The sequence below is a fragment of the Cyprinus carpio genome, chromosome B24, assembly GCF_018340385.1.
Source record: "Cyprinus carpio isolate SPL01 chromosome B24, ASM1834038v1, whole genome shotgun sequence".
Taxonomy (NCBI): domain Eukaryota; kingdom Metazoa; phylum Chordata; class Actinopteri; order Cypriniformes; family Cyprinidae; genus Cyprinus; species Cyprinus carpio.
Genome location: NC_056620.1, coordinates 21924740 through 21945604, shown reverse-complemented (window position 1 = coordinate 21945604; position 20865 = coordinate 21924740). Strand labels below are relative to the sequence as shown.

The window sequence follows — 20865 nt, the reverse complement described above, 5'->3', positions numbered from 1 at the left end:
AATCTTTCTACTTCAAGATGTCATGTTTAATTCAATGTGTTACTTGCAATTTCTTTGTAACTAATCGTGTAATTTACTAGCAATTTAAAAAAAAAGTTTGAGTTAGTCTGATGGAATAATTTTTTTTATTTGTATTCATTTGTTGTTTTCATGTAAGAGTGCTGAATATTTTCTTTTAAGGTTAGGGTTAAGTCTGTTGGAATAACAATAAATTTTATATACAATATATATAAAATTATTTTATACAAAATTATTTTATATAAAAACATTATAATTTTATGTTATGTCCTCATTTATATAGAAAAATAAATGAGTGTAAATGAGTTTTTTTTATTTATCATTATGATGATTATAATTTTTATTCATTTATTCATTTTTTGCATACAAAAATGCAAAGCAATTTATTTAAAGGTTTTAGTTGGTCTGTAGAAATAATCATTTGCTCTACATTAAAACATTAGCTTTTACAAATTAAACAAAAACTATATAGTATGTCTTATTTAGCGCACTAGGTTTTTGCTTTACATACAATTTAGTAATTCTCATATGGCATACAAGCAGTTTTCCAAATATGTTTGATGTTTTGGTGGAAAATTTTGAGGTGAAGACAGTGTATTTCCAGTAAAATGTTCCCGATATTCCATTGGAATGTTTCTGATGTTCCAGTGGAATGTTTGTGATGTTCTGCTAGAATTAACATTTCTGGAGCGTGTCAGATGGCTGTCCAAAATCCCGTACGTTATCCCGATTGTATTTTTCTCATTATTCCGCCCTCGTTTTTCTCAGTGTCGGAGGAAAACAGAAGGAGAGGCTGAAAAGAGAAGATGTTGTGACGGAATTTTCATCATCTCTTCTGTGATTGGTGTCGGAGCGAGCGGTTGGATCCAAAGAGGCTTTGTGTCGTTATCACGGCCTGCTGAGTGACATGCGCGCACACACACACGCGCCGCGCCGCTGCAGGTGCAGGATCCTGGAATGTGTTTGAAATGATGTTCACCTGCAGGGGCCGTGAGAACCTGAGGGACTCAACAGAAACATGAACTCCACAGAGATCAAAGGTCAGAGGTCATCTTCCTGCTCTCATGTGAAATATCCAATCTGGATATTGAGACACACACACACATACTAGAGCATTTCAGTACAAATCTTGAACAGGTGCAGCGAGCGTCTCACAGTCAGGATATGAGGAGAAACTTTATGCAAAGGCCAGGACACCGCTCTACACAAGAACATGAAGTAAAAACTTCTAGTGACGCAAACTTGATTTCATGCATCACGTTCTGAAATGTGTCTGAATGCAAATCATGATAACAATGCAATGTTGCAATTTTAGTTTTTTTAATTCCAAAATGTGTCAATATACAACAAATGAGGCAAAACTAGATTAAATTTTTCAATTTTCAGTGTTAAGACTAGTTAACAAAATCTTAAATGCATACATTTATACATTTATGTAACATATACATTTAACCCATGCATCAAATAATTGAAAAATCTAAATATAAAAAATAAATACATTTTAAAAGATTAAACAAACAAACATGAAGTAAATGCTTCTAGTTACACAAACTTGATTCCATGCATCGTGTTCTGAAATGTGTCTGAATGCAATTCATAACAATGCAATGTTGCATTCTTTTTTTTTTATTATTCCAAAATGTTTCAATATTACAACAAATGAAGCAAAACAAGATAGAAACTTGTAGTACAAACTAAATATACAGTTTTCAATGTTAAGATTCAAATGCACATGTATACATTTCCATGCATCAAATAATTTAAAAATTATTTTGAGAAAGCAACAATGTGAAATCCAAGTCAAGGTTAGGCTGGTTAGACTTAGATTTTGGGTTCTAAACCTCTCTTTTCTTTATTCAGAGTTGATCTAGACAATTAGGCTATATGGAAACTATCCAAAGCTCTGCTAATCCTAAAGCAATCAAAACTGCATTTCTATATTCATCCTGTGTGCCCTCTTAAGATGTATATTTATTACTTTTTTGTTAACCTGGCAACACATACCTTCCGAAAATAAACTATGGTAACCACATATTAACCATGGTATTTTTAGTTGAACTGTAAATATTTGCGATGCACACTCCAAAGTCCTGATCTCAATCAAATGATTCGCGATACGCGCTCCAAAAGTCCCGATCCAAATCAAATGATTCGCGATATGTATGCCGAAGTCCCGATCTGAATCAAATGATTCGTGATGCACACTTCAAAGTCCCCGATCTGAATCAAATGTTTCACGATATGCGCTCCGAAAGTCCCGATCTAAATTAAATAGATCGAGGTCCCCAATTCAAGGGCATATGATAAATCTTTAGCATACTTCAGAGTGTTTATCTTTCAATTCGCGGAATGATTCACGAACCAGGTATGAAGTTCCGAAATGAAGAAATTTTTGATGAAATACGAGAGCTCTCTGATCCTCCGTAGACAGCAACGTTCGTCGCTACTGTCACTGAGATGGCTGAATATCACTCTCTTTCAGGTGCATACAGTAGAGCTTTCTGGGCCTAAAGCATCAGACTCATGTTTGTACAGGTTCAGTGTGTGTGTGTGAAATCATAAAATGGGTTTAATTAGCTGATGAATCTTGCACACAAACACACACAGCTGGTTTAATCAAACATATAAACACACATTCATCACCTTACACACCTGACACCTGAGCTGCTGCTGCTCACAGCCAAATTAACACACACATATAAAATGTTGATGTGTGCGTTCAGTGCGGGAAGACTGTATATTTACCATCTTCTATAAAAGAGTAAGACCCTCCACCAACCAGTGGTTTTAGTGTATATACTGTACGTTAAGTTGTAGAGAAATGTTCTAGCTGAAATAAAAGCAGTTTTCACATTTAATCTCTGTTAAAATATCTTAGTTTTAGTCACCTGCCATAGACAGCAGATAATAGTTTATCTGAATGCATTTAAAGACTTTGTTATATTAGTGAGTCATATTTTTTCTAGTCAGTATTTTCTATCTTTTTGGGTTTTGTTGGAACTGTGAATGTAAATTTGTAGTTTAGCTGACCAAGCAATGGAGCAATAGCAATTGCTTTGGCAAAGATTTTGAATTGAAGTCCCAAAACAACAAAACTAACACCAAATGTTTTATTATTTTGTTGGACCCATACAAACTTGGGCTTGGGTTTGTGGTTTATAGTAATATAATTACTTAGTCAAGTATCACTGTTGCTCTTTTTGTCAAAGTGCATGCTGAGATTCCCGAATCCTGAAGGTTTATGTAGGTTTTTTTATATTGTATTTTTTTAGCACTAGTTCAAGACCCAGCTGGCAACCCAAAGGTTGCAGGTTCAAATCCTAGAAGAGTATTTCTTGAGCTTTTAGAGTGGTTAGTTGGTGTCTGGCGCCCTCTTGAGGAGGAAGATGATTTGCTAGTTTCACATTTGTGCATTAAATGTATTTATTAAGAATATATTAATTAACCCATATTACATAGAGAATTTAGAAATTTGTACAACATTGTGCCGATTTACATTATCATTTCATGCTGTAAAACTACATAGTAAAACAAAACAATCCTTAAAGCAGGTTACAATAGCGAAAAATGATCTTCTGCATGTGTATGATCCAGACAGAGGGTGTTAAGAGAAGACTATCCATGTGCACATTCAGTAGATCTTCATAGAGTTCCACTCTCCATTTTCAAATCCACCTTCATCTTCTGCTTCTCCATCACCGTCTCCAGCTCTGTGGCTCTGCGGGCGTCCTGAGAGACGGACAGACATGTGGTTAGATGCTAAATGCATGCTGATCGCTGGCTGTCAAGATCAAATTGCTTGGTTTAACTTTAAAAAAGGGTTTATTAGATTGATTGCTGCATATTAAGTCAGGATATTAAAGCAACTACTAGACTGACACATCGTACGCTTTAGTGTTAAAGCATTTTAAAGCAGGTCGTTGATGCACTTCTTTGCAGAGTGATCCAGTGTTTCAAACGCTGCACTATATGTAAAATGGCAGCTATTTTTAAATACTAAAATTGGGAACTTTCTGATCATCTGTCAGTGCTTTAAAATATGAAATGTAATAGCTTAGTCCCTGACACAATGTTTACACAGCTGTTCTCGATCTCGACTGCGATATACAGAAAATAGTTGCACCAAATAGGATTGCAAAAATGATGACTGCATCAGGGTTAGTATTGTGTGTTAACAAACTAAAACCAAAACCATAAAAATGTGATACTTAAAATAAATATCAACTGAAATAAAATAAAACACAAAAGCTTTAAACAAATTATTCAAAAAAAAAAAAAAAAAAAAAATTAAATGACAAAATTATTTCGGCTAGCTGTCAGCAGTTTCATTTATTTTGAGTTGAACTACTAAAATAACAAAACTAATAAACTAAAACTAATTATTTAAAATTAATATGTACAATATAGATAACTGATAAAGTAATAAAATGACAAAATAACTAATAAAAGTAACAATTACTAAACTAACAACTAATGAAAATGAAAATGACAACACATAACAAAATTACTAAAATTTTAACTAAAATTAAAATGAAAACAGAAAATGTTATCAAATTATCTATCTATCTATCTATCTATCTATCTATCTATCTATCTATCTATCTATCTATCTATCTATCTATCTATCTATCTATCTATCTATCTATCTATCTATCTATCTTTCTATCTATCTATCTATCTATCTATAATGTGTCATTGACACTAAAATAACTCTAGGCTGCATGGATTTTAAAATATCAGTTATCACTAATTAACCTTGAATTAAAGGCTACTAGCTTCTAATCCTGTATAAAACATAGTTTTATTTTTTAATAAACCAAAATTATGCTGGGGATTTATGTATGTAACATTTCAGAATATTTAGCGCACATTTGGATTCAGGAATTTTTAGATTTCTAAATGTAGCATTTTTTAAATTTTAAATTAAGAAATAAATTCTTTTTTTTTTAAATAAATTAAAATGTTTTCTTTTAGATTGATTAGTTAGAATGATTCCGTGAACCATATGCAGCTTCAAATAAAACAGCAGAGAAGTGACTGTCTGTGTGATGTACCTCTATCTGCGCTCTCTGGACGGTCAGCTGACTGTAGACTCTAGCGCCCTCTTCAGGAATAACAGCGCGCAGCTCTTCTTTATTCAGAGAGAACAGCTGAGCTCCGTTCAGAACCCGCAGACACTGGACAGTCCTGCACACACATCACACAACAGTGATCACAGAAGTGTAGACTGAAACTCGTATATACTGCACTAAGAGAAAAAAATGCATCATGGTAATCATAGTTTCTGGTAAAATACTGTAGTTCACATAAAATCATACTAAGTGAATGTGGGATGTGATGTGAGGTGTTACAGGTGGTGTATGATTATTAATTGCTGTAAAGTGTGTCCTGTGTGAGACTCACGGTTCACTGAAGCCTTTCTTGCGCAGCCAGTTCTCCACCTCTGCGGGCGGTGAGTTGTAGTCCAGCGGGACGGACGTCTCTGCTGAACGAGGAATCACCAGACGAGGAGACAGATTCTTCCCGCTGGTCAAACGGTGCAGCAGCTCGTCATTCACCTGCATCACTGACACACAACCAGCAAATCAATATCAGATCAAAACCCTGCCCTTGAGCAACATATGATTTTATAGTCTGTACTGTAGGAATATTTCGATTAGCTTGCAGCAGATTTCCAGCAGGGTTATTATTGTTATATAAAACTAAAACAAAAAACATAAAATAATTAACTGAAATAAAATAAATTATTACAACTAAAAAACAATCTAAACTAAAAAACCTAAAATTAGTAAATAAAAATGAATAAATACTATACAGACATAATCATTTTTAAAAAAATGACAAAGCACATAAAATTCCAAAAATATGAAAACAAAAACAAAAATGAAAACAAATGAAAAAAGTGGAATCTAATTGAAAAAAAAAAGATCAATGATACTAAAATAATATTAACAGAAAGTTTTATATTCTAAAAAAAAAAAAGGAAACAAATCAGGGATTTTTTACATTTCATTTTTGTAATTTTTTTTTATTATTATTTAAAAAAAATATATTTTTTTAAATATTTTTCTTTTAGAGGGAGGGTTTGAATTATTCCATAATCATAAGTTTTATATTTCCAGCTGAATTAACTAAAACTAAAACCCCAAACCATAAAAATATATAAATTATGAAAAAACAAATCATTAACTGAAATAATATATATTGAACTTGTTTTTTTAGCAACGTTTTTCATTTTAATTTAGTTATAGTGGAAGTACTAAAATAGCTCAAACTAAATAAACTAAAACTGAAAGTTAATATAGACATGTTTAAAAAAATAGCAAAACAAAAAACAACAAAATTACAAACAAAAACTTTTATCACTGGTACTAAAATTGTTTCATTGTAATATAAGTTTTAGTAATTTTGTGTGCTTTTGTATTTTTATTAGTTTTGTTTACATTTTTTCCCTATTTAGCTTAAATTTATTATAATTTCAGTTTTAATCATTTCTCCTTCAGTTAGTCACCAAAGCAAATTTTTACTCCTTGTTTAGCTTTTTTAGGTTTTTCATTTAATATTTACATTTAACTTTTAATTGCAATTAATAAAATTTATTTGTTATAGTTTTACTCTTAGTTAACAATAACAACACTAGTTTGAAAAGCAAGAGAATTCATCAGAAGTCTCCATTTGTGCTCCGTTGCTGTCTAGGAGAAACTGTTGATCTGATTTGAGATGTTGAGGTTTATCTGTCAGTCTCTGATGTGTTTGTACCTTTCTCTGTGTCCTCAGACAGTGTTCCGAGGAGCATGCTGCGTGGCCGAGCGGCACTGGGGTCAGAGGTCACAGCGGATGGGGTGGGCAGGCTGTTGAACATCGGTGGAGCAGCGGGAGGCTGAAACAGAGAGCGTAATGTCAGAAGAAGCAGTTTCTGAAGCCAGTTTGCTGATGTGAGTTTGTACCTTTGGAGTTTTATGAAGCACAGGGTTGTCGATGTGTGTCACCGGCTCCAGGATGTTAAACGGCACGAACCCCACTTCATTAAACTTATTACGACACTTCCACCAGCGCTTAGATGACTCCACCACCTGGACCACAGACGAATAACAGGAAAATAAAGCTTATTTGCATTAATATTATACTTGGAGGTGTTAAATATGATATTGCAATATAAAATTAGTGAGATGAGAGATCATTTTTCTTTTGGCTTAGTTTGAAGAGAAATACACTAATATAGATTTGGGTTAATTATTATAGTTTGGGGCAGATTTGCCTCCAGAAGTGAGCTAAATCTGACAAAACCCATATATTTAAAATTATATATATATATATACATACATACACACAGGATATATATATCTGGGGGGATGGAATGCAAGAAATAAATATAAGAAATATAATATATATATAATATAAAATAAATTAGTGTGTGTATATATTTATACCAAAAACATTTATTACAACAAAACCGAACATTTTTAGAATTAATATTAAAATAAATTAATATTTTAGAATACCAATAAATATATTAAGTGTTTATTTATTTTTGTTATTATTATTATTATTAGTAGTAGTAGTAGTAGTAGTAGTAATATATTTTTTTAAAATAACAATGGTGTCTCCAAAATAAATAAATGTTCCCCCAAAACATAATATAAAAAAAAAAAATAAAAAAAAAAATAAAAAAATATAATACAATTAATATAATATAATATAATATAATACAGTATAATATAATATAATATAATATAATATAATATAATATAATATAATATAATATAACTCCAAAACAAATGAATACATCAATACATATTTTAGTAATATCCTGAAATATTCATTTATTGTAATAATAATTCTGAAAAATGTCTTATTTTGATAACTACAATAGATAAGCGTGTGTGTGTAACCTCTAGTGTCTCTCCTTGAAGTACAGACAGCTCACTGTTGTTCCGTGCAACAAAATCATAACTGCAGCGATATAAGCGCTCTTTAACTCCGCCATCACTGAGGACGAGAGACAGAGATGTTTTCTCAGATCGTACATTTGAATAACATTATTACAAAATACATCTTTAAAATACAGTAACAAAATAACCACCTTTGATTACTGAGATAAAAACAATACAAACTCGAGAAACTACTGCTAGTCGACACAATGAATCAACTTGTGTTAGTTAGTCTTTTGTTATTTGTGTGAGCAAGCCCTATAGTCATAAATACTGAAAGACCATGGCTGAAACTCTCTCATCCGAAAGGATTTGATTGATTCTTCAGATGTGAATCACACTTACGGTTCGTCTTTAGTCTGAACGGGAGCCGTGTGACGGTCAGACGCGTGAGACGGAGTCAGCTGAGTGTGACAGAGACAAAAAACATGTTAGCAAGAACATCACAAAAACTAAACACACAGTGACAGACAGGGAAATCAAAAAAGGTGTGTTTGTCTTCATGATGGGTTTAATTCTGTTTGTACCATCTGTTTGGTTGGCATAACTTATGTAGAAACAGCTAATAAAATGTAATTACATTTTTATTTAAAAAGGCTTACTAGTATGTACACAGGTTTTGTTTTTGTTTTCTTTTTTTTAATAAATGCTTGGATTCAGCAAGGATGCATTAACATTTACAATCTTATAAAATATTTCTATTTCAAATAAATGCTGTTTTTTAAGCTTTCTGTTCATCAAAAAAATCCTGAAAAATAAAATGTATCACCATTTTCACAAAAATATGAAGCAGCACAACTGTTTTCAACATTGATAATAATCAGAAATGTTTCTCGAGCAGCAAATCAGCATATTAGAAGGATTTCTGAGGATCATGTGACACTGAAGACTGGAGTAATGATGCTGAAAATTCAGCTGCGCATCACAGAAATAAATTATATTTAAAATACACCGCCCTTCCATAAAAAAAGTCACGTCATGGATTTAACTAAGCAAATTGTTAAGATCCTCCCATTGGATAATTACTGCATGGATGATTATGTTATGTGGCCAAAGAATGAGGTCAGCTGACTGCCTGAATATACTGAATGACCAGGATATTCCATCAATTAATTTTTTCTTCCCTGATGGCACGGGCATATTCCAAGATGACAATGCCAGGATTCATTGGTCTCAAATTGTGAAAGAGTGGTTCAGTGAGCATGCAACATCATTTTCACACATGGATTGGCCACCACAGAGTTCAGAGTCAGACCTTTACCCCAATAAGAATCTTTGGGATGTGCTGGAGAAAACTTTGTGCAGCGGTCCGATTCTCCCATTGTCAATACAAGATCCTGGCAAAAAATTAATGCAACTCTGGACTGGAATAAATATATTGTGACATTGCAGAAGCTTATCGAAATGATGCCATAGCAAATGCGTGCCATAATCAAAGCTAAAGGCAGTCCAACGAAATATTAGAGTGTGTGACTTTTTTGACGGATAGTGTATATTACAATATAAAAGAGTTACTTTAAATTGTAATAATATTTCACAAATTTTGCTGTATTTTTAAATAACATAGATGCAGACTTGTTTCCTCCTTACCCAAACTTTTGAACACTAGTGTGCATTATTCGATCATTGTACCTCTACTTTTGAGAGCTCAGCATCTTGTCTGTGCTCTAACTCCACAGGATCGACCCACCCGGCGGCATCCGACCCTGGCGGCCTCCAGCCGTCCTGAAACACGAGTGTGTATGGCGCCACAGGGCTCCGCAGAGCAGATCTACATGCAGGTAACAAGCCATCAACATGTGCACATATGAAAGGAACACATCTCTAAAAATTACAGTTCGTACCTATGTTGTGTCCAGTTGGGCCCTAAAGAGATCCACAATGCATTGTCCTGTGCGGTCAGGTTGTTCTGTAGCAGAGTCACGGCTCCTTGTGTCATAGCCGGGCTGGAGACGGATGCAGCGAAACCAGGACCTCCTGTAGCCTTCACCATCTACAAACACAAGCAGATAAAGGTGAATTATTTGAGTGCTCTTTACTGCTCAATAGATGGACGGGACCTTTCTCAGCACAATAGTCTGCAAACATTTGATGAAACACTTGAAACAATGCAGCGCAACAAAGGCCTTAAAAGCTCTACTGTTTGCACAGGAGAAATATGAGCATGCATTTACCATTTCGAGCGGTTTGAAGACGTGATGCACAAGCTCCTCTGAGGTCGGATTGGAGATGGCAAATTTTAACCGTGCCTGTAAAACAAACAATACGCTTATGGAAACCTGAGAGAAAATATATGACGCCACACTGCTTAATACTTAATTCATAGTATTATAGTATTATTAATAGGAATAATTTATATTAACCATTTTAATAACAATGAATATCTATATAATATAATATTAGTTATTACAATAAGATATTAGTCAATATTATAAAATAATATAATTTTTTAAGACTCAAGTCAAGTCTTATAAGATATAAGATATAATAAGACATTTTATATATATATATATATATATATATATATATATATATATATATATATATATATATATATAATACATATATATATAATATTAGATAATAATAAAAAAAAAAAAAAAAAAATATATATATATATATATATATATATATATATATATAATATTAAATACCATATATAGTATTTAAAAATAATTAAAAAAATGCAAATTACAAATATATATATATATATATATATATATATATATATATATATATATATATATATATATATATATATTTGTAATTTGCATAAAAAATTCTATTCTTTTTTAAATACTATATATGGTATTTAATAGTATTATTAAGTATTATTTAGTATTATTAATAGTATAGTATTGTTTACAATTATATACATACATTTTTATAATACTGTGTATTTTGGTGATGTAAGCAATTTTATATAAAACATGCTTGATGTAAAAAAACCTAATAATAATAAATAAATAATATTTATAATAAATAATATATAAAATAAAAAAGTTTACAGATAAGTAGAATTTTCTGACAGTAACATTTTCTGGCAAATAATTAAATACTAAATATAATCTTCTTAAATATAATTAAACTATAAATAATTTGATTATTATTGTGCATAAATAAAATGATTAAATATCAAATGAATAAACTATCCTTTAAAACTTCATTAGGTCTTGCTTTAACTGCTATTAACTAACAATGAGCAATACATTTGTTAAAGCATTTATTAATCTTGTTAATGATAATTAATAAAAATACAACTGTTCATAGTTCATGTTAGGCCCAGATATAACTTTGGATTTTAATAATGTATTAGTAAATGTTGCAATTATTTTGAATTGAGCTTTTCATAAAAAATGCTTTTCATAGTTAACTAATATAGTTTGAACAAATGTAAGCTTATTGTATAGCGTTACCGATCATTAAAATATTTTTTATAAATGTACATATTGACTCACCAACAGACTGAAGCTGTATTTAAATTTCTGAAAAGCATCGAGGAACTCATTCTCAGAAGGCGGTTTGGCTTTAGCCGTGAGAAGATCCTCTATAAAACACAAACACACAACAAATTCTAAAACACTGATCATGTGTGCACTTAACAAGATATAATGAAACCTGTAAGTGAAGGTTTCCAGGTGCATTGTGTTCTTGGAACAAATGCAGGCTTGTTTTGGTGTGTGTTTAAGATGATGCAGGTGTGATATTATTTTAACTGAGAGTATGTTAGTATTCAGTACACACAGGGCGGAGACTGCTGACGGCCTCGTAACACAACACTTTCCCATCAGCTGATGTCCTGATGGTACTAGGAACTGCAGATAACAGGCTCCATCTGCTGATGAGATCTCACTACAATATAGTCTTTACAGAGCGTTCAGTTCGGCTGCGTTTCAGAGCTTCGCTTTAGATTTTATTAAGCGTTGAGGTTTGAGTTTTCCTACAGGTAGACTCATACCGTCTGCACTTTTCTTCTGGCTTTTCTTCTTCTTTTTGCTTCTTTGGTCGAGGATAATCTGAGCCTCTGCTGACTGCTGCAGCTTTCCGATGAATGATTCGATATCATCAAAACAATGATTTAGCAAGTCCTAGAAATAGAGAGAAACCAGGCAGTTAGTAATAAAAATACATGCAGAGATCTTTTTTTTTTAAACTCTGTTGTTGATGTAAACTGGCATATCAATGCGGCGTTACAGGTCATGCTAATGGTCAAACTCAAGGTCAACTGGAGTGCGGGAAGTCAACAGTCGCATAAAGATCCACTAACTGAACAAAACAAGCTATTTCAGCTGTACTTAGGGACAAAATAGGTGAAAAATGTTCCCAGATGTTAGTCACATACAACAAAACCTATTTGTTTGCAAAGCTAAACATTATTTCTAAAGTAGATAAAGTTTTTTTAATTATAAAAATTGGAATTATATATGTATAAACATACATACTACTGGTCACTACAAGTCAAAAAAATTTTTTTAGGCTGCACTTATTTGAGGAAAAATACAGTAAAAATATTGCAACATATTATTAGAATTTTAAATAACCCTGTTCTATGTGAATATCTTGTAAAATGTAATTTATTCCTGTGATCAAAGCTGATTTTTCAACATCATTACTCCAGTCTTCAGTGTCACATGATCTTCAGAAATCATTCTAATATGCTGATTTACTGCTCAAGAAACATTTCTGATTATTATCAATGTTGAAAACAGTTGTGCTGCTTCATATTTTTGTGGAAAATGTGATATACTACCATTCAAAATTTAAGATAATATAAATATTAAGTAGAAAAAGCAGTTTTCATCTTTATTTATAATAAGAACCATTATAAATAATTGATCATCAATGATTAATGGTATGATTGAGCTCCAATTAAGCATGATAGAATTAATTTTTACTGTAATGTTGATCAAATACATGCTGCCTATTTTCTAATTCTGCGATCGCTTTCTGTATTTAAATGCTGTATTTGTTTATATGTACTCACCACTTCCGTCTGAGCCCTAAGGAATGATTTATCAGGTTGACCGTTTACCAGTCCATTAGCTAGAATTGAGGAAGAGTGTGTTAATCTGTGCCTGTTTATAATCAGTATTGATAAGCATTGAGAGGCATTGATTCACACACACCTCTGATGCCCGGATAGGGTGGAGGAGGGATGGGTGAGGGTGGATCTGGGGCTTGAGTGTATGGAGGACTAGGGATTCCTGAAATATCCATACTGGACTCAGAGAACCTGAAACACACACACTCCCTTTATTCAGAATGAAAGTGTGTGTTCTGCTGGACAATGAGGAGATCTGCAGTATTTCAGTCGGTTTTGATGTGCGTCACGGTGTTTTAAACAAAATGTGATTTAATTGCCAGCAAACAATGCTAATGAATCACTAACAAACACATCAAACAACTTCTTAAGTTGCATAACAAAAAAAAAAAAAAAAAAAACGCCCATATGAACACACACATGGAAAAAAGAGCTAGACATTATCTTCCAAATAAAGACTTGGACAAGAATAAAACACCCTTTTTGAGTCAAGTTCATTCACTTAGCTATGAAAATGAGTCAAAGTCAAATTTATTTAAAAACTACAAAGTCGAGCGAAGGGCTGTACATTAAATGACACACCATTTTGTTAAAATATGAAAATTATTATATTAATTACACAGTTACCCAAACCCTAAAAGAAAACTGCATTTTAAGAACGAAAAAACATTATTGAATTTATTTAAGAATATTTTCATCTGTAAGGACATCGCTAAAGTGAACTTTGGACAGATTTTGCTCACTTTTAGCAATAATTCTGTCCACAGAGTCTTAGTTAACCACACATGCTCATTCATAAGAAAATCTAACCATCCTAGAAAAAACGTATGGCATTCAGTTTGACACACACACACACACACACAAGCACACACACACACACTCTCTAAACACACACACACACACACACACACACACACACACACACACACACACACACACACACACACACACACACACACACACACACACACACACACACACACACACACACACACACACACACACACACACACACACACACACACACACACACACACACACACACACACACACACACACACACACAGTTTCAGTCATATGTAGCTGATAAGCATATACAGCAGATAAAGATAACACACTGTACCTTCCTTGTGTCCTTCTTGTCTTATAAGTGTTTAGTCCTAAAGAACAGCCGAGGTCGAATGAATCTTTCTCTCTGCAAATCTGTCTCTCTCTCCCTCTCTCTCTCCCTGTACTCTTAGTCACGCCTTCATAAGTTATGAAACTGGTTAAACCGGTTTGTGTTCTCGCTAATATGTTCTATTTCTCTAGGTTCTGGGCACACAGTGGAAATCACAACATTACCTGAATGTTAAGATGAGTACCTGTTTGCTCTTGTTGTGTAATGCTACACAACTTTCTTGATGTCATCTCTTATGTGCTCTGCCTGAAATATACATACAGGAAGAGAATGATGTCATCAAAGAGGCGGGGCTCTGGTTGGACAATCACAACAGTGTCATCTGAATCAGGAATTAACAGTAATTGCTGCAATGAAACTTGTCTCACTTTGACAGATGCGCAGCTGAAGAAACACACGCTCGGCCTGTTCTGGGTGCAGCTCTGACTAACCAGCAGGAGAAGGGCTGGATCGCTGAGAGATGGGGAGTTTATGCAGTTGCAGCGGAGAAGAGAGGACACGGCAAACTCCTCCAATTCCTCATTAATGGTCAGTTATGGAACAATCAACAAATCAGTCATCATTCGCAATTTAATATGCATTCATAAAAAAATATTCTGGACAGTGTACATTGCTTGGTGATACAAAATGTATGTGAGTGACATTTGAAACTTGTGTGAATTTTATTGCATTAGATCAAGTGTCTGTATGTGTGTCTCAAATGTTGCAGGATCTTTTCTCGCTTGAAGGCTCAGCTAGTGTTTTGAATTGTGCATAACATTTTACATTCGTGCACTTGGCAGATGCTTATATCCAAAGTGGCTCATATGGCATTGCATTCCAGTTAAAGGGATAGTTAAACCCCAAAATTTAAATTTGCTGAAAACAATATGCAGTGAATGGGTGCCGTCAGCATTAAAGTCCAAACAGCTTATAAAAAATACAAAAATCCACAAGTAATCCACACCACTCCAGTCCTATAATTAAAGTCTTGCGAAACAAAAAAAGCTGCATGTTTATAAGAAACAAATGCATCAAGACATTTTTAACTTTAAACCATTGCTTCTGGTTAAAATACTAAAGTCTATACAGTATACCATAATAATGTTTTGTTCAGTGAAAAAAAAAATCCACTGATTTGGACTGATTTTGCTTGCAAATGGTGTTTGATCTGTGCAGATTGCTCTCCTGATTCAGACGAGATGACTTTTTTCACTGGGGGAAGCGTTATTATGGATTATGTATTCCTATTTCAGCCAATAAGCAGTGGATTGAATTGAATTTTGAATTTTTTTCCTACAAACCTACAGTTTTTTGCTTCACAAGATATTAATTGATTGGATGATTGTGATGTTTTTATCAGCTGTTTGGACTCTCATTCTGATGGCACCCATTCACTGCAGAGCATCCATTGGTGAACAAGTGATGGAATGCTGCATTTCTCCAAGTCTGATGAAGAAACAAACTCACCTACATCTTGGATGGCCTGAGTGTGAGTACATTTTCAGCATATTACATTTTAAGGTGAATTATTCCTTTAATACAGATAATTTGTTGCATATGATAAATGCATGCATTGCTGAAACCGTAAAGATTTTTGAACCATGCTAGTTTCTGTCTTTGTTTTTTTTTTTTTTTTTTTTTTTTCATCTGTCCATCTGTTTTGATAGTAGTACATGTAGTCGCTCTATTCTCCGTTGTATTCTTACCTAGCTGTTTCTGTCTCTCAGGCTGACTTTGTTAGTACGGACCTCTAAAATCACCTCAGCACTGGACAGCCGATAAGAATCAATGACAAGAGGAATCCATGAAAGAGCCTCTTCAACAGTTTTCACACCCTCATCTCCTAAAGAAAAACTCAGCAGCCGCTGGATAAACCCCCCCGCCAAAAAAGAAGAGCATCACAGATATCAGGCTGTAAAAAAGATAAACATAAAACATGGCAATGCACACAAAGTTATCAGGAGCTTGCATGCATGAATTACCTATTCAGCTGCCTTTTCTACATTTGTGACCCTGGAGCACAAAAGCAGTCTTAAGTCTCTGGGGTATATTTGTAGCAATAGCCTAAAATACATTGTATGGGTCAAAATTATAGATTTTTCTTTTATGCCAAAAATCATTAGGATATAAGTAAAGATCATGTTTCATGAAGATATTTAGTAAATTTCCTACCGTAAATATATTAAAACTTGTTTTTTGATTAATAATGTGCATTGCTCAGAACTTCATTTGGACAACTTTAAAGGTGATTTTCTCAGTATTTAGATTTTTTTTTTTACACCCTTAGATTCCAAAATGTTTTTTATATAGCTGTAACTTGGCAAAATATTGTCATATCATAATAAACCATACATCAATGGAAAGCTTATTTGAAAGATGTATAAATCTCAATTTCACAAAATTTAACCTTATGACTGGTTTTGTGGTCCAGGGTCACATTTATCCTAGTTATTTGATAGAGATAATTAACTGATTAATAATTAACCTTTCCAGAACTTTCCAAATTTAGTTATTTACATGAAATTAGCTCATTTTAATGCAAAAAACTCCAGTGCTTTAAAGTTAGAATGAAACAGCACTCATTTTACTACTGTAATGTAACATTTTTCTGACCAAAACTGGAGGAAAAGTTGTGTGCTGGACTTGAGTGCTTGTGAATTGGTATGACTCAGCTACACAAATCTCATCACACCTTGTTTCTCCTACAGAAATATTAGATACTTACTGTCCTTACGCCCATATAATAGACTCAACTTCCTGTACATGTAAGAACAATCTCCCAAACTACAGGCATAGACTGATTACTCACTTCTTGCACTGGCGTGTTTATTCCTGTTAGCACATATTTGAATTGGTTTATATATTACATTTTGGCCAGGATAACATCTCTCTGAAGTGCATGTTTCTAGATTTTGACATTGGTGAGACATAACAGCACTCCTCTCCCCATCCAACTACCCCAACATTCACATTTATGACTGACTTTTGAACACAGTTTCTAAAGTCTTTATTTATAGGTGGCTAACATACTCATAATTCATAAGGAGAGCTTTAAAGATGAGAGTTTTAAAGATGTTTTGATAGTTTGACTACTCAAAAGAGAATACAGCATAATATAACTTAATTAATTTGTGTTCCCTGCTAGCTAAATTTCACATACATAAATGAAAATCTGTCTCTAACCCTCTCTTTTCTTCTTTCAGAGTTGATCTAGACAAGTATAAGGCAACTATCCAAAGCTCTGCTAATCCTAAAGCAATCAAAACTGTATTCTGAAGTCTCAATCTAAAACAAATGATTCACGATATACGATTCAATTGGAGCATTTTGAAACAGTGAATCATTTTGTGACACAATGGTTTAACTGATTCAGAGTTTCGAAAAGCTCTGTTTCAAGGACATATTTTTAGTGCATTTAGTGCATTTAACTTCTCAGGTTTTATCAATGGTATGACCTATTTCAGATGCAGCCAAAATTACAACAACAGTGGTTACATATACATTGTTTGATCAAAACTATTGCTAGGGATGATTTAGCAGTAGCTGGATATATTGACAGGGACATGTCCCTAGCATCCATGGGCGTGTCTAGAGCATTTTAAATGTGGTGGCCAGTCTGGGGCACTGGCTCAAAAGAGGGTGGCCGGGGGGGTGGGGGGGGGGGGAAGAGCACTCTTTGTAAGCTTTCTAGTCTATGATCCATTTAAAATGTAGAACTTTGTTTTTCAGCCACACACACTTTGCAAAGTTTCGGGAATGACATCTGCATGTCATCTGGGATTCACTCTCGAAGTAGTAGTGATTGACACAATGATGACCAAAGCAATAGACGGGATGTGAAAATGGGCATTAAGACTAGAGCACCCTCACTAATTTTAGAAGCACCCTCAGTGATTATTTCTGGAACCTGGTTAATACGCTTTTTATTGCAAAACTATATACAAAAACAACAAAATACAAATGCACTTAATAAAACAATTGAATAAATGCATATTTATAAGTTAAGCACCTAACTAAAATAAGTAGGCTATTAATAAAATAAATAACTAGAGAAGGCTGACTATAATCAGCTTGCTTCCATTTAATGAGATAAGCCTACTCCTCATCTGAATTAGGAAAAAAAAAAGCGCTTCTAGTCTTCAGTGATGCAAGAACGTTTGAGCATACACGTAATCACTGAGCAAAAGCAGAGCCAATTCATAAAAGAACAATGTATATTTAAAAGCACACATCCAGTTTTGTGTGAGTGAAGGAAATCCACTTGCGAGTGGAGATTCGTGCTCGCGCATTACATGGATCACGTAACATTATGCGCTCTCGATATCTGTCAAATATCACGCTATAGAAACCGCCTAAAATTAAGTATAAATAGGAGAAGAAAGCGGCCCTAGGCAGCTACACATGCCAGGATCCGCCACTGCCAGATGCAGTTAGAAATTTACTAAAAACAAGTCCATCGCAAGACATCTGGTGGGGGGTGGGGGGGGGGGTGGGGGGGAGGCACCTGGGGTGGCCAGCCAAATTTCAGGGGGGCCGGTGCCACCCCTGGCCACCACATAGACACGCCTCTGCTAGCATCCCTACTAAATTCTACGCCATTAGCATGTTTGATATTTTACCTCAATCTGGATAAGAGAACTGCTAAATGATGTAGTAGAAAGTGGGCCTGTTTAATTTCTCTCTAAATTACTATACCTGTTGATCATACTTTAAATTAGTGATTTGAACAAACCCTTAAAGAAATTGTTCACCCAAAAATAAATATTTGCTGAAAAATTACTCATACTGAGGCCATCCAAGATGTATACTAGTTTGTTTCTTCATCAGAATAGATTTGGAGAAATTTAGCATTACGTAACTTGCTCATCAATGGATCCTCTGCAGTGAATGGGTGCCGTCAGAATGAGAGTCCAAACAGCTGATAAAAACATCACAATATTCCACAAGTAATCCACTCCAGTCCATCAGTTAATGTCTTGTGAAGCCAAAAGCTGCAGGTTTGTAAGAAACGGATCCATCTTTAAGGCACTTTTAACTTAAAACTGTTGCTTTTGGCTGAATTCCATAATGCACAATAATGCTTTCTTCAGTGAAAAAGTCCATCTACTGTTGTCCTCTGACATCAAAATCCACCAACAAACTGTTTTGGACTGTTTTTGCTTATAAACGGTGCTTGATCTGACATACTTCTCTCCTAAATCGGACAAGACTGCTTTTTCACTGGATAGAGGACTCAATTTTAACCAGAAGCAATGCTTTGAAATTGAATAAATACTTAATAATGGATTTGTTTCTTACAAACACGCAGCTTTTCAAACTCAACTATCTTGGCAAATTTTCATTTTTGGATTATTATTCCTTGCGTTGAAGGAGGAACTCAAGTCATATCAAAAAAATATATATATATATTTTTTATTTTTTTTATTTTTATATACTTATTTATTTTTTAATGCCAGACAGGAAAAAACTATCCATATTACCCTAGCAACCACTCAAGCATGCACAGCAAAAACTTTATGATACTCACAGTAAGCCGGTATTGAGATATGACCCCCATCAAGATCATCAACAGTCACACACCTGTGGATCATAACAGATCACAGATCAAACATGTGCATGTGTGACGAGGGTGTTCAAAAGTGACTGATGTTTCGATGCATAAATAGCTTTAGAACGTGTTATTTTTACACCTTCCCTGTCTCTCTCCTCCTGTTCGACCTGTTTGACTGCCTGCAGGCTGGGATTCCTGCGAGTTCAGGACACTTTACAGACACTTTTAGTAAGTACCTACATTCACTTTTACACTATTGCACAGAGAGCTTATCTCAGATGCTTTATTATGAGAAATTAATGAAATACAACAAAAGGAGCTAAATAAGCATCTAAATATTGGAGCGTTGAGACAGTTACAAATAAACAGACATAAACTCTGGCTCATATTTCAGCCAAAAATAAACAGACACCCTCATGTTATAATGGAACACAAAAGCATATATGTGACCCTTTCCACTGATGTATGGTTTGTTATGATAAGACAATATTTGGCCGAGATACAACTATTTGAAAATCTGAGGGTGCAAAAAAATCAAAATACTGAGGAAATCCACTTTAAAGTTGTCCAAATGAATTCTTAGCAATATAATATTTACAGTAAGAAATTTACAAAATATCTTCATGGAACATGATCTTTACTTAATATCCTATTGATTTTTGGCATAAAAGAAAAATCAATAATTTTGAACCATACAATATTTTTTGGCTATTGCTACAAATATACCCCAGCGACTTAAGACTGGTTTTGTGCTCCAGGGTCACATATAAGGACATTAGGATGAAGAGTTCAAGCTGCTCCTTTACAGTAAGCAGGGGCTGTAAATCTCCAAAAAGGACAAAACACACCATAAAAAGAGCATACAAGCCAATGTGTAATATTCCAGTGACCCAAATTTAATATCTTCTGTGCAAAAATCTCACCTTCCACCAAAAGCTCAACATTCTCATTTGTAATGGTTCTTATATGTAAATATACAGCTTTACATTTTTCACAGCGTCTCCTTTTATGTTCCTAAGAAGAAAGTTTGGAAAGGCATGTATGAGTATATGATAGAATTTTCATTTTTGGATGAACCGTTCCTCTTGAAATCACCATTAAGACAATAGACAATAGGCAGAAGAGAGTGACACTAATGAGAAACATTGATTCTGTTTGATGA

At 33.8% G+C, this 20865-nt stretch overlaps 1 protein-coding gene across 1 annotated transcript; it reads right to left on the bottom strand.

The window, feature by feature from the left end:
• Positions 1-3416: 3416 nt before the first annotated feature.
• eps8l1b (eps8 like 1b) lies at positions 3417-16050 on the bottom strand (the record flags this gene model as incomplete). Its single annotated transcript, XM_042752229.1, is given in 17 exon segments — positions 3417-3747; positions 5073-5205; positions 5422-5584; positions 6778-6898; positions 6966-7091; positions 7911-8007; positions 8295-8353; positions 9582-9720; positions 9794-9942; positions 10124-10198; positions 11408-11496; positions 11908-12037; positions 12934-12992; positions 13076-13182; positions 14355-14416; positions 14539-14688; positions 15859-16050. Coding segments are annotated over 17 exon segments (1938 nt in total), but the record flags the coding sequence as incomplete, so codon positions are not given.
• Between the last annotated feature and the right edge of the window lie 4815 nt (positions 16051-20865).